Source organism: Lontra canadensis, unplaced genomic scaffold, assembly GCF_010015895.1.
Source record: "Lontra canadensis isolate GAN:19392208 unplaced genomic scaffold, GSC_riverotter_1.0 scaffold20, whole genome shotgun sequence".
NCBI lineage: Eukaryota > Metazoa > Chordata > Mammalia > Carnivora > Mustelidae > Lontra > Lontra canadensis.
The window spans coordinates 6796382-6809765 of NW_022631014.1; the positions used below are offsets into that span (position 1 = coordinate 6796382).

A 13384-nucleotide genomic window follows, 5' to 3' on the forward strand; every position below is an offset into this window, starting at 1 on the left:
CAGACAATAAAAAGAATATTCTCACAGAAGAATTTCTATCTGTGATTAGACTGGAGGTGACATGATAGTATGTGGGGGTCAGAAGGGAGGTGGGCAGCCTAGGACTCTTTGAGAAGTGATGTGTAAGCTTTAACTGGAAGAATGTCAAGAAGGTAACACTCCACAGAGCCAGAGGAAGAAAATTTAAGGCAAAGGGAAAAGCCAGTGCCAAGTCCCAAGGCCAGAAAGGAGGCCCATGTAGTTGGACCCCAGAGATGCCATGAGATGAGGCACAAAGGGAGACGAGGGTCTCATGATGATGGCCTCTAGGGAAGGGATGGGCTTATGCAGTGGGGCTCCACTAAGGGGCTTCAAATAAGAGGGCAGCAGGGTGAGAATTTGGGTTGTTATGTGGAGTAGGGATGTGGTAAGCCAGACGAAGAAATGGCCCTGTGGCACTAGCTGTTTGGGCAGGACCTAAAGTGGTCTGGACTATGGGGTGAGAGTAGACATGGAGAGAAGTGGAAGAACTCAAACTTCTCTTGGGAGCTGGACATAGGGCTTTCTGACTGACTGGATGTGGGGTGCAGGACAATAAGGAATCCAGGATGTCTCCTCTGGGCAGTGGTGGGGATGGGGGCATGAAGGGAGAGATTCAGGGGGGTGTGCAGGGGTGGGCTTCTACTAGCTTACTTGTGTCACTAGCTGCTGATACACAAAGGGAGACACGGTGCCTTTCTGCTTTGAATGTTCATCAGTATTATTCAAGGTGGGTAGCAGATGCTGCCCATTGACCTCTTTGCTGTGGCTGGCTCAGAGCTGAGGGCTATGTGGCTTGAACTTAACAGCTCTCTAGCACAAGCAGAGTGGGATGGGGCCAGATGGGACTCGTCCCTTCCTTTGCAAGATCACAGGGTATCTTCTTACACCTCCATAAGGGGGTGGGCAGGAAGGCCCAGACCAATGGTGATTAAAGGTCCTTGGGCTTTGGCGTATTACTACAGGCTCTCCCTTTTCCCGGGATAAGCAGGGATGGATGTGAGGTGGGAATTGTAGGGATAATGCATATAGGAACAACTTACATGGTTGTAAATGATGTGCTGGGCACTTATATCGACAACTTTTATACCTTGTGGTGTAAAGTCACCTGAGCCTTAGAGAGGTGAAGGAATTTGCTTAAAGTTATGTAATCAAAAAGCAATATACACACACACATACATACATGTATACATATATGTGTGTATGTGTCTGTGTGTGTATATAGTTCAATGCTTGTCTGTGTTGCTTTAAATAAATATATATACACATACATATATGTGTATATATATTTATTTAAATATTAGATGTATTATGTAATAAAACATATAATATTATACATATAATAATACATATTATTATATGTATATATAAAGCAACATAGACAAGCATTGAACTCAGGCTTTCTGGTTGAATCTCCATGCACATGACTATGACCCCACCTTCTTCTGATGCAGTTATAATTTTGGGAGTTAGACACCTTCCTGACTTGGTTGCTCTTGCCTTATGATCTGTCCATGCATACCACATGTGGCCAAATCACCCATCCTGGTTGGCCCTTCTGCTTATGCCCCATTCCTGAGGCTTTCCCAGTGGATCATGTGTGAAATCAGTCAGTAGCTCTGCTGGGGGAAAGTTGGGCAGCCCGGCCCTTGTTCTGATGGTCACATTTTACACTTGGATGGGAAATCCATCCAAAGCTGTACCTTCGCATGCGAATGAAGGGAGCAGAATAATAACACCTTGTCAACAGACAATATTGCTGCTGCTATGGGCTTTACTCCAAACTGAGTGTCTTCCCACCCCTGGGAGGTGTAGAAGTGAATTACCCATGGCAGAGACACTGCTTCCCTTGTTTGGCTCAGATGGCCCTTGTTCCCTTCTCAGTGCATGTCTCTGTTTCATCATCGCTGTCACCACACCCAAAGAGTGGTTACATTGGGCACTTCTGTACCATCAGGGATTTGGGTGGATTGGAGAAAACTAGAAAATTATGATTTAAGTGCTTTTGGAAGTAGTTTTAAAGAGTGGCTTTGGAATTATGAAAATCTACATGGCTTTTTAAAAAGTTTATTTGCCAATGACTCTCATTTCTACAGACACAAATACAGATTTGAAACCCAGGTCAAACCAGCAGTCTCTATTTCTGACTTGAGTCCTGACGTTAGGGTGAAAAGTGATGAAGAATATTCTTTTGTGGGACTAGGTGATTTTCCTCTTCCAGATAAACAAATACTTGCAGTTTTTAGGACAACATATAATTTTTAGTTCCTTCTGATATATTACTATACTATTATTAACATAAAAGGTCTCTTCAAATTCTTTTTCAGAAGAAGATGGGCCATCATCACATACAAATAAATGAAATAATATGCATAGCAGTGTTATAAGTAGAATAGAGGCAGCCGCACGGGAGACACAAATCCTAATGTGTAGAAAAGCCTATTCAGACACAAATATCGTTTAGCAAAGCTGCCTTTGATGAAGGATTCTTAATGTTCTTGCAAGAATAATTCACCGCTCAGTGAAATTTTTATCCTGAGCATACATACTCAATCGGAGTCACTCTTCTGCAAGGGGCATGTGTAAATATGTAAACTAGGTTGAGACACAGGGCTTAGCTGTACTGTCTCTGAGGATGGGCCAGTGGAACTGTATGTTCTGTTTCACAATATCTATTGCGTTCTGTCCTGGTTATCTACGCTGTGTAACAAACTGTGGCTTAAAACAACAGATTTTTACTGTTGCGCAGAGTTGATGGGCTCAGCCGGGTGTTCTCACTTAGGGTCCCTCATACAGTTGTTCTTAAATGGAAACAGAGTCTGGTGTCATCTGAGGCTTCTTTACCCACATTTCTGGTGTCTTGTCTGGCACCAGATTCAGCCTTAAAAGTCACTCTGCTAAAATCTGTTGCTTAAAGGAATCCCAAGCCCAACCCCTGTTCAATGAGAGAGAGAAGAATCCCAAGCCCAACCCCTGTTCTATGGGAGAGAATGAGCTGTATATACAGGGAAGAAAGGCGGTAACGGCAGCCATCTTTGACAAGAGCTACCACAGGTCTCAACACACATAGGATCGACACTGCAGTGACAATACTAAATGGAACATCGCCCTTCTGTTGAGGAGATGCTGGGGTGATCCCAGTCATAGAAGGGGATAGGCTGATAGAAATGAAGCTCATTGTAGACACAGATGGGACTGTAGAGGTATTCAGATACCCCCGCCCCCAGCACCCCCCTAAGAAAAAATGGCCTGGAGAAGCAGCTTTTTGTATTTGGACCAAGACGGGTGACAATTTCTTGAACGGATCAAAGATCTACAACATATCTGTCGTCGGCTCCGCCCTGGGAGGGAGACAGGTGGGTAAAACAGTTGCTCTGTGAATGTCTGCTTCCCAAAGAGAACTCTTGTTCCTGGATAACCTCATGACCCTGACAAAAAACTAATGGCAAATCATCCTGTGCCATACTTTCTTTGGTTCTTTCTATAGATGATCAGACTGATGAAAAGCATTAGGAGCCTTTGAGCTAAAGGTGCAGACCTGCTTTTTAACCATTAGCCAATCGGGTGCACCTGGGTGGCTCAGTGGGTTAAAGCTTCTGCCTTCGGCTCCGGTCGTGATCTCAGGGTCCTGGGATCGAGACCCGCATCAAGCCCCGCATCGGGCTCTCTGCTCAGTAGGGAGCCTGCCTCTCTCTGCCTGCCTCTCTGCCTGCTTGTGATTTCTGTCTGTCAAATAAATTAAAAAAAAAAAATTTAACCATTAGCCAATCGTGTCTTCTTTGCTAAAGAGACCAGAAGGCATAAAGAGATATGACTGTATTTTACTGCATAGAGTTTGTTTCTTAGCTCTTAGACACAGCTCATGCCACCTCCTCAGAGAGACCTTTCTGACCATCCTGTTCAGAGAAGGGAAGTCTCTCTCTGTTCCCAATTTCTATAACTCTGCCCCATCACGATGTTTGTTTTCCTCACTGGGCATACCACCACCTGTATTCATCTTGTTTGTTTAATCCTTACTGTTTTTCTCCCTCCACCAGAATAGAGCTGACTTATTCACTTCCTGGCACACAGTAGTTGCTCAGTAAATGTCTTTTTTTTTTTTTTCTTTAAAATAAAAGAACAGACTTTAGAGTCTGGAAAGAAGTGCCCTCGTGACCACTGAAATGAATTTAGTTAGACTAGTATTCATTCTCCTTCTGGAGTAGAGAAAACTGAAGTGTAAAATTCCCTAGAAGTCCAGATGTGCCCCAAATCTTCTACTTTATTTGAAATTCAGCTTTGGCACTACTCTGAAATCAGGCCTGGAACTGGTTTCTACCATGTCCATTTATGGTTGATACATTTGGGGAAAGGCTAGATTTAGGCTTTGGGTAGGCAGGACCCTATCTTGTTATGCCCCAAATATGTTGGATTAGAATTGATCTATCTATTCCAGAATTCATGGTTTCTAATTCCTGGCAGATATACCAGAGAAGGCCTGAGGATTCAAGATCAAGAAACTAAAAGGCTGCCCCTCCAAAGGCATGTGTCTTTCAAAGGCTCTTTGGGTTTGTGTAGGTGGCCAAGTTGCATAGTGTGGTGATCAAGTGCATGGATCCTGGAGCTGGGGTGTATCCATCACCACTGCTTACAGCTATGGAGCTCTGCAAGCTTACTTAACCTCTCTGCTTCAGTTCTCTGCTTGGTAAAAATGAAGATTTTTACCCACTTCTACCTACACTTTTGGCATAGGTTAATATGGAACGCACTCGAAATAGAACCTGGCACTTGATAAGAGTCATCTAAGTGTTTGCTAACGTTACTGTTCATAGATGCCATGAACAGAGTATGTTAGAACCTGCTCTGGACAGCAGTGAAAGTAACTGATAGCAGGTGGATTATGGGCCAGCTTTTTCTTTCCAGAAATTTTCTTTAAGGTTGTAGTTTTACCGTTTTCATGAAAAAATCATCTCTTATAATGTTGATGAAAACTATATCCTTACCATGGTGAAAAAACTGTATCTTTATAAGGACAATTATACACTATACCTTTTCATTTAGGTGGGAAGGAAGGTGAATATAACCTGGAGAGACAAACAGACCCACAGAATATCTGCTGCTGGTGCTCATAAAGATTCCACGTCATAAACGAAGGGCACGGTCAGTCTTTGAGATGGTCAAACACCAGCTGGTGGTGGCAGGGTAGGGCAGTCCATCTGGTGAGGTGGGTGGACAGCCTGGACTTCTAGGCCTGGCTGCCACTTTCTAGCAGTGTGAAGCTGGGTGAACCAAATAATAAGGCCTTTGGTTTGGTTTGCATATCTGTGAGATGGGGATAATAATTCTAGCCTAACCAAAAGCATGGTGATGTCCAAAGGAGAAATGAATAGGAAGGACTTTCACAGTGGTTAGTTTTTATAAAAACATCAAACACTCATCTTCCAAGAACCTAGAAAGTCCTGTTTTCTCTATATACCTCTATATATCCCAGCTCAACCCTCCCACCCCCAATTCCCCTTGTCTCCCTGGGCTCGAGTTCCTTTATTTTAAGCTAAATATTTTGACTTCTATTGACATAAAATTACAGTTGAGATATGGGACACTTCATTCTAGGGGTTATTTTCAAAGGGATATCTTGGCGTGAGTTTAGGGGACTAACTATATAAATGGGCATCTGGGAGAAGAAATGGGTATAAAAGAGGAAAGCTGGCAGGTAAAGAAGGTTATAATTAGTTGATTTAAGGCTGGCCTTATTAACAGCAAAAGCAAATGGACTATGTCGCCTAAAAAACTGCTTTAGAATTTAGTGACTCACAAGCAACAGATGGGAGGAGTGACCTTTGTTCTCAGACAGCCCTGGATTCAAATCCTGACTCTTCAAGTCACTTGACTTCTTAGGACTACTATCAGTGAAATGGGGGCCGTCGCACCAGCATCCCAGGGTGATGACGACTGAATGAGCTGAAGGGGGAAATGTGGAGCATGCAGCTGATATCTAGCTGAGACGGGGAGCCTCACCAGGAATTTCCGTTTCTGCTTCCAGTGGCTGCCTTGGGCATTGGTGGCCACGTGGGCTTCGGTGACAGTTTTGATGAGCTCCCACTCCTCGTCTGTGGGCTCCGGCTTGTGCCCAATGGATTTCTGCAGCTCTTCCCGCCGTCTTTTCTCCCGGTTCTCCTCAATCAGCTTCCTCTTCGCCAGCCTCTTGCTGTCATCCAGGACCACTAGGAGGGGAAGAAAGATGAGACGAAACACAGGGACACGCGCAGACACTTGGCAGATTGCACATGCGCCCTGGACCACCCACGCACAGATGGCTGAGCAGGTCCTGCGGGGTGGGTCACATTGGGATATTTTCTCCCCTTGGCAGCAAACTGCCATTGACTAGCTGTGGTCTGACTCGAGATCTAATGCGAACTCCCAATGCCTGGCCAGCGTTTTGAAACAAAGCCCTGGGGGAAGTTGGGCAGTGAGCATCCCACCTCCGCAGAAGGTGGCCCTAAAGAAGGAAGCAGAAGGAAGTAAAATCTGTCCTAACCATGGGTTCCCAGATGAGTCTGTATTCAGTCAATATGAGTCTATAGCTAATTATCTGGATTGACTCCCAGGGTCTCTGTTCCTCTTCGCCTGCCCTCAAATGGCTTAGTAAAAAGAATTTCAGATTAAACGAAAGTTCTGGAACAGTAAACAGGAGGCTAATGATCTCTTCCTCAGATGAAAAGGACCCCAACTCTTTATTAGCTCCCTCAAGAGCCCATTGGAATGAAGCTGGGCCTATCTCAGGCTGCCCAGGTACTCACTTTGCTCTAGTCTCTACCTGGTCTACCCTCAACGGTGGTTAAAGAGCCCAGGCTTTAGAATCCAGAAAGAGCTGAGTTTGAATCCTGACACTACCACATTCTAGCTGTGTGACTTCTGGCAAGTTGCTTAGGCTCCTTGAGCTTTCATTAATTCCTGTATAAAACGGGATCAATAATATCCACCTCACAAGGCGTTCAAAGTGTTAATGCACTACAGGTGGTCAGTAAATAGAGCCATGACTTTTGCCACTTATGCAAAATGAACATAAGAAGGACAGAAAACAAGAAACCTCTACTTCTGTGGTTATTTTCCAGAACAAAACCATTTTACAAGACTCTTAGTAACTATCAATGGAATGGACAGGCTCAGGTTTTATGCTACCGAGTCATAGTATTTTAGAACTGGAAAGAACCTTCGGTATTATCTAGCCCAACTCCCTCCTTTCACAGAGGAGGAAGTTGATCCAGAGAAATCATGACTTGCCTAAAGTCACACAGCAAGTTCATGGCAGAGCCAAGGCAAGACCCAGGACTCCTGATTCCAGTTCTACAACATCATTGTCCTAGGGCCATTTCTTGATGAAGGTGTGACCTGGTAGGAAAAGAAAAAAAGCAAACATAGCAGGAGGAAGAGAACCAAAAGTACTCAGCTAATACATAAACAGAATAATGAAACCCCAGGTCATCTAGGTTGGATTGCATCATCCAAATCAGGTGAACAATGGCAAATGTGGGAAATGCGAATGAGCCCTGTTAGGTCACTTTGGTTTCCCTAGTAAAGGGACAAGCAGTGGGCTCTACTCATAGCCCCATTTCCCAAGTGCTTCCTTTGTGCCTTTGTGGCATTTGATATCATGCATTATCTAATTTAATCCTGAAAACAACTTAAAAGGTAGACAATGATTTCATGTAAGGGAAACCAGAGATTAGGTCTGATGGTCACACAGCTAGTAAGTGACAGATATGGGACTCCAACAGCTTTTCTGATTATAAAGCCTGAGCTCTTAAAATGCCTCATAGGGTGCATTCAAAATTAATTTCCACCTAGTCAAGATTAACACTGAGCTTTTTTTAACTTTATAAACATTCCTATTTTTAACAATCAAGCAATGAAATGGACATTCAGTAGTAACAGTCCCTTACACTGACATATCTAAATATTTGGTTCTAGGTCAATCATTTTCACGTATCCTTATCGGGCATATTGTTGGTAATGGCTGAAAGTCTTTAAAAGATGAAGACAACACACTCAGCCAGAGGTGGGGATTAACCCAGGATTTCCAGCCTAAAGCTCTCACACAACCCTCCTCCTTTTTAAAGATTCCCCATTCTATCTTCTTTAATGGGCAAAGCAGGACATTTCACGGATTTTTTTGTTCTAGCTGAGAGAACCCTGTTTGTCACATAAATGTGAGCCGTGATTATTTCCTCTTTCCTGAGGAAAATCCTCATTACATCCTTTTCTTCTTTCTTTCCTTTTTTATTTTCTTTCTTTTTCTTCTTTTTAAACTACAAGTTGGAAACTTTCATTGAGATGCAAAACACTTATACCAACAGAAACCATTAACACTGATTTGACTGGCAAAACGGAGGCCACACATTCTGAATGACACAATTCTTTTTATTAGATTAATTAAAGTGACTGGTGTAAATCCTTTGCACGGTGCGGGAAGAAGAGACTCCAGTGGCTAATCTCACCACCATATGCTGTGGCACTTTGAAAACTGGGTAGGAGGACTGGGGCTTAGAATGTTTTTATGGGCTAAAAATATAACAAACAACCAATGGCAGGATGACTCATGCGATAGCACTCGACTTCACATTCTTCAAAAATTACTGAACATGATGTTTTCTGCTAGTGCCCCATCTCCAAAAATGTCCACAAAATAAATTCCTGTCTCTGCCTTTGAAAAACATTAGGACTAGTCCATGAGACTCTCACCACACAAATGTCATAGGTAAAATTACGCCTCATCAAGGGGGACTGATATGACGGTGCATTCGTAATCTGTTGTGAACAGAGAATTGCTAACAGTCCTGCAGATGTGTTAGGGATAATTTAATCACTTCCTCTCCCATGTGATCTCTTTGAGAGTTGGGAGTTGATAGGGAAGGTTAGGATGGAAACCATGCAGCAGTGCCTGCGAGTGAGGGGTCTGTGGGAGTACTAGGTGTCTTCTCTCTGTCCACATGGGTTCCTGCCTTCTTTTCTGTCTGGTTGATCTCCTTGAACCAAATCTTTCCCCAATCAACACTTCTTGAATATGAAACAAAGGAAGAAGATTACTTACAATCTGTTGCCATGCCAACATAGATGCATTTTTTAAAGCGACATTCCTGGCACTGATTTCTGGTAACTTTGTCTATGACACATTTTCCTTCATATTTACAGGAATAGGATGGATGGAGATTTTTTTGAATGGTTCTTCTAAAGAAACCCTACATGGGAAAGAAAGACCCAAGAGAACAGTTTCATATTTTCTAGAAATAAATGGCTCCAGAATTTTGTGTCCAGATAACTGTGATAGATTGGTTTGGACCTTACCTGTATATAGTCCTGTAGTTCCTACCTATTCACATACAGGACAGTTAGCCTAAACTGAATCTAAAGAATTCTAAATCTGAGATGAAGGAAATGTCTAGGACTATAGACAAAGTCAGTATCTTTTTGGCATTTTGTAAGGAAAAAAGGTTAATGGGAAAAATCTAGTGTTCATTTTTATTTTTTCTACACATTGAGTAATTTAAATAAATTATATTATTTCATTTCATAGAGTGGCATAATTGTGTTGTTAAAGTAAGCTGTGAAGAACCTTGCTATACTTTGTGCTGGAGAATAAAGGAGCTGCATACTTGTAATACTCTATTAATTAATAATTTAATTTATTAATTAAATGGATGCATTGAACAACCTTTATAGATTTAGTTTAGTTCTTGTTTTTGACCCTTGAAAGGTCCATGGCCAGCTCAGATAACCCTTGAAACAGTGCTTGGGGAGTAGAAAATTCCTGACTCTCCACCCAATTTTTCTCACTGCACACTGCATTGGGGTTTTTCCTTTCACAGTATTCTTTCTTTCCAGTGTCGGTCGGCATACACCTTGAGGTTCAGTAGGTGTCTTCCTTTCTTAGGCATGGGAGAGGGCCACCATAAAGGCAGCTTAGGATGCCATTTAGTCCAGATTTAGGTGACATAAACCTTCTCAAAGGTGTATTCTAGCAGAACCTTCCTGGACATGGTACTCCTGTCTTGGCAATGGTGCTTCTGCATTGTATCACTCATGATAGCAGAGAGCATGCTCTTATTGTAAGGGGCCCATTGCAAAGTGCTGTAGATACCTTCTCTATACTTCTGTCTCTTTTACAACCTTATGAAGTAGGTACTCGTAATATCTTCACGATAGGTATTAAAAAACTAAGGCTCTGACAGGTTCAATCACTTGCCCCAAATTGTGTGGTAAGTACACTATGGAACTCAGCCTAGAGCTCAGGAGTCAGACTCCAAGTCTTATTTACCTAACTGCTGATAGAATATGAACTGAATCCAATTTCACTATATAATTTAAATGTTTTAGATGGACATATTTTAAATAGCAGCCCCCTACCTTTGTTCTATCTGTTTTAGTAGACTCACAAGGGAAAAACAAATGTTGAAGGATACTGTCTACTAAAGCTTAAAGGGACCTCTAACTTTATTACAGAAATAGGGACTGACATACCAGCTGGCCTAGATTAAGCCCAAATTTGAATGATCCTGTTGAACTTTCCTTCGCTTTGGTTATGTACATATGCCACTTGCATGTTCACTCACACAGAAGACCTTATAATGAAAAGGTCAAACGTAAGATTTTATATTGGGCAAAGCAGGATGAAATAGAAAAATGACAGCCATGACTGAAACTAGTGGACTTGATTTGGGGGCATCTGTGCAAATCCCTTATCACTTCTATTCAAGTTCTAACAGGAAAACTGCCCCCATTATTTTTTGGATTTTGTATCCTTAAACACTTATGTCCTTTGGTTTGAATGATGTTGCTGTCATGTTCTAAGATTCACTCCATCACACATGGGCAGCTCTGTCATGCTGGCGGTCTTTCTCTGGGTATTCAAGGTGGGCACATTCTGTTAGAGCATGAATGTCAGAGCATGCCACAGTGCTGAAGGATAAGCTACCCTGTGAACCTCCCTACCCTCCCTCTGCTGCCCTCTCTCCAGTCTACCCTTCCTGGATCATCCCTGCCCGGTGAGCAAAGCAACCTGGAAATTCCTGGTGAGAAGACATGTGTCACAGGCAGAGAGGAGAGTGGCTGGGTAGCATACCTCCTTCTGGAGGAAGCAGAGTTTCCCTAGAGGTGGCAGCACCAAAGTCCGGGGCATCAGGGCGAATGTGTGCTGCTAGGAGGATAGGAAAGTTGTTGGGGAGACCCTTTTCTCACACATACTCTGATGCTGACTTATGTTCTAGAAGGGGGGGTGGAGCATACTGACAAGTCTGACAATATTAAGGAGAGAATGAGCTGTGGTACCAGACAATGGGGTAACATTCATTTTCCCAAAAAGGCTACTCTGTGAACTTTTAAATGGAATGAATGAAATAATTTATACTTTGCTTATGTTGAGAAAGGTATTGGGGTGGCAGGCTTTGCTATTCATAGTATCATCTTTTCTGTGGTTTCTCTCTGATGACTTGGGGGCTTCATGGACCAAATCCCCTTTAAGACGTTGGCTTCCCCTAAGTTATAATAAAAACATATTTGACATATGATAAGGAATCACTTCATGTGAGTAAACATGTAAAGATGCTAGATCCCTTAATTTTAAAAAGTGACAAAAATTAACTTCTGGAAGTAAATCGAATAGACAATATTTAATGTAGTCTACCTATAAAATTCTTCTTAGAGGTGAGCTAACAAAAGACATGTTCTAGGGACTAAATAAGGCCATATATTTCATTGATGATTTTTTGGTGAGGAGAGGTTTTACTTTTATTGATCAACATCAGACATGTTTCTTGGCATTTGGAGAACTGGATCCACTTCTTCGTGGTCTGAGATGACGCTCTGATTAGTGTGATAAGTAGCTGAGTGTCAATATTTGGGCAACTGCTAAAAGCTATGAGTCTTTCTTACAAAAATAGTTTGTTGTGGGGAAGTATCAACATTCTTTCTATAAAAGATGCATAAAACCCGACTCATCAAAACAGACAAAACAGCTCCAAAAGATTTTTGCTGTCTTCAGGGCAAAATGGGCAAAAAAGATTCTCCCCGTATACATGTGAGTGTGGGGTAGAATTATTTTCAGAATGTAGGTTTGAATAAACAATATGTGAAGCATAACCTTTTTCATCTTTGGCCGCTCCTAAAAACTGTGTTTCATTTGAAAAACTCCATTGTTTTTTCCAAGATACTTTGTCTTTATATTAAATGCATGATCTGCATAATTACCCTGGGAAAACTGCTTTCTGATTTATGATGGAGGCAATCTTAGAAATAAGATTCTGATATGAGATAAAGAGAAAGAGGATGAAAAAAATCTAGCTTTTTGCTATATGGGGGTAAACCTCAGTTGAATCAGGCCCCAAATATCCTGTGATCTTGGAAAAAGAGGCTAGTGGACTTCTTGATCATCATGAAGATATACATGAAGCAGGGACATGGGCTAATAGGCTTGATTTTCCCTTTGTTTAAGTCAGTCACTAATAAGAATTAAGTTCTCTGTAAAGCACATTTGGTCTTCAGAGTCACTTTGGGAGTTGAGTGTATTAAATGGAATTTTCATTAGGATCTCTCCCAGAATTAAGAATTTGCCATTAGGAACTGATTTGAAAGAATCTCAATCCTGCATAATCAGGTAGGCAAAAGCTTTATGAATTGGGGCTAATGTAGAAAAAAGGTCCATTTGAATTACTGAGCTTTCAGAGTGAGAGAGTATATCGAAAGTAATGCAGTGTTATTACTTTCAAATCAAGCCAATAAAACTGCTTTTAAGAGACAGTCTGCAAGTCCCCCAATTAATAAATAGTCAGGACTTACTTTTATTTGCTTCCATTAAACTCCTTAAGACATTATTTTCATGGAGGTAATAGCAATCTTTGGCACAGTCATTGTTAAAAGGTACAAATTCCAGATCAAAGGGGTCTGGATGAATGAGAGCATACTAGAACATATCACAAAAGTCTTGCAGATATAGGGCCTTGGGAACTTAGAAACGCCCTGATGTGCCCTGATTCCAATGACTCCATTGATTCCATTTCAATTCTTCTAGCAGGCTTCCACTAAGTGTTTCCTAATTTCATGCACAAAAACTAGGGAATTTGCACGGAAAGTCTTCCATTAGGGAAATGGGCACCTTACCTTGAAACCAAGCTACCATGCTGACTTTTGTGGTTTACGGTCAAAGGGAGGAAACGGGGGTATTTGGAGGAGGGGAAGAAAGAGGAGGAGGTGAGGTGGGTGACAGAGGAGGGAAGAATGAATCGTTTTAGATAGTTTAATCCAATCTTTGCTTTAGGGTTTACATCTTGGGATCATTTGGTCTTAAATATAAAAAGTAAATAGAAAATTTCACTTGATCTTAGCCAAAAGGCCG

At 41.9% G+C, this 13384-nt stretch overlaps 1 protein-coding gene across 7 annotated transcripts in view; it reads right to left on the reverse strand.

Moving 5' to 3' along the window:
• THRB (thyroid hormone receptor beta) overlaps positions 1-13384 on the reverse strand; it is a 366959-nt gene that overhangs the window by 18886 nt on the left and 334689 nt on the right. For all 7 annotated transcript variants that reach the window (XM_032860972.1, XM_032860974.1, XM_032860971.1 and 4 more), the window contains 2 exons: positions 9089-9236; positions 6016-6221 (listed from right to left, as the gene is read on the reverse strand). In XM_032860972.1, the coding sequence (XP_032716863.1) occupies positions 6016-6221; positions 9089-9236 (354 nt within the window). The remainder of the gene's footprint in view (positions 1-6015; positions 6222-9088; positions 9237-13384) is intronic.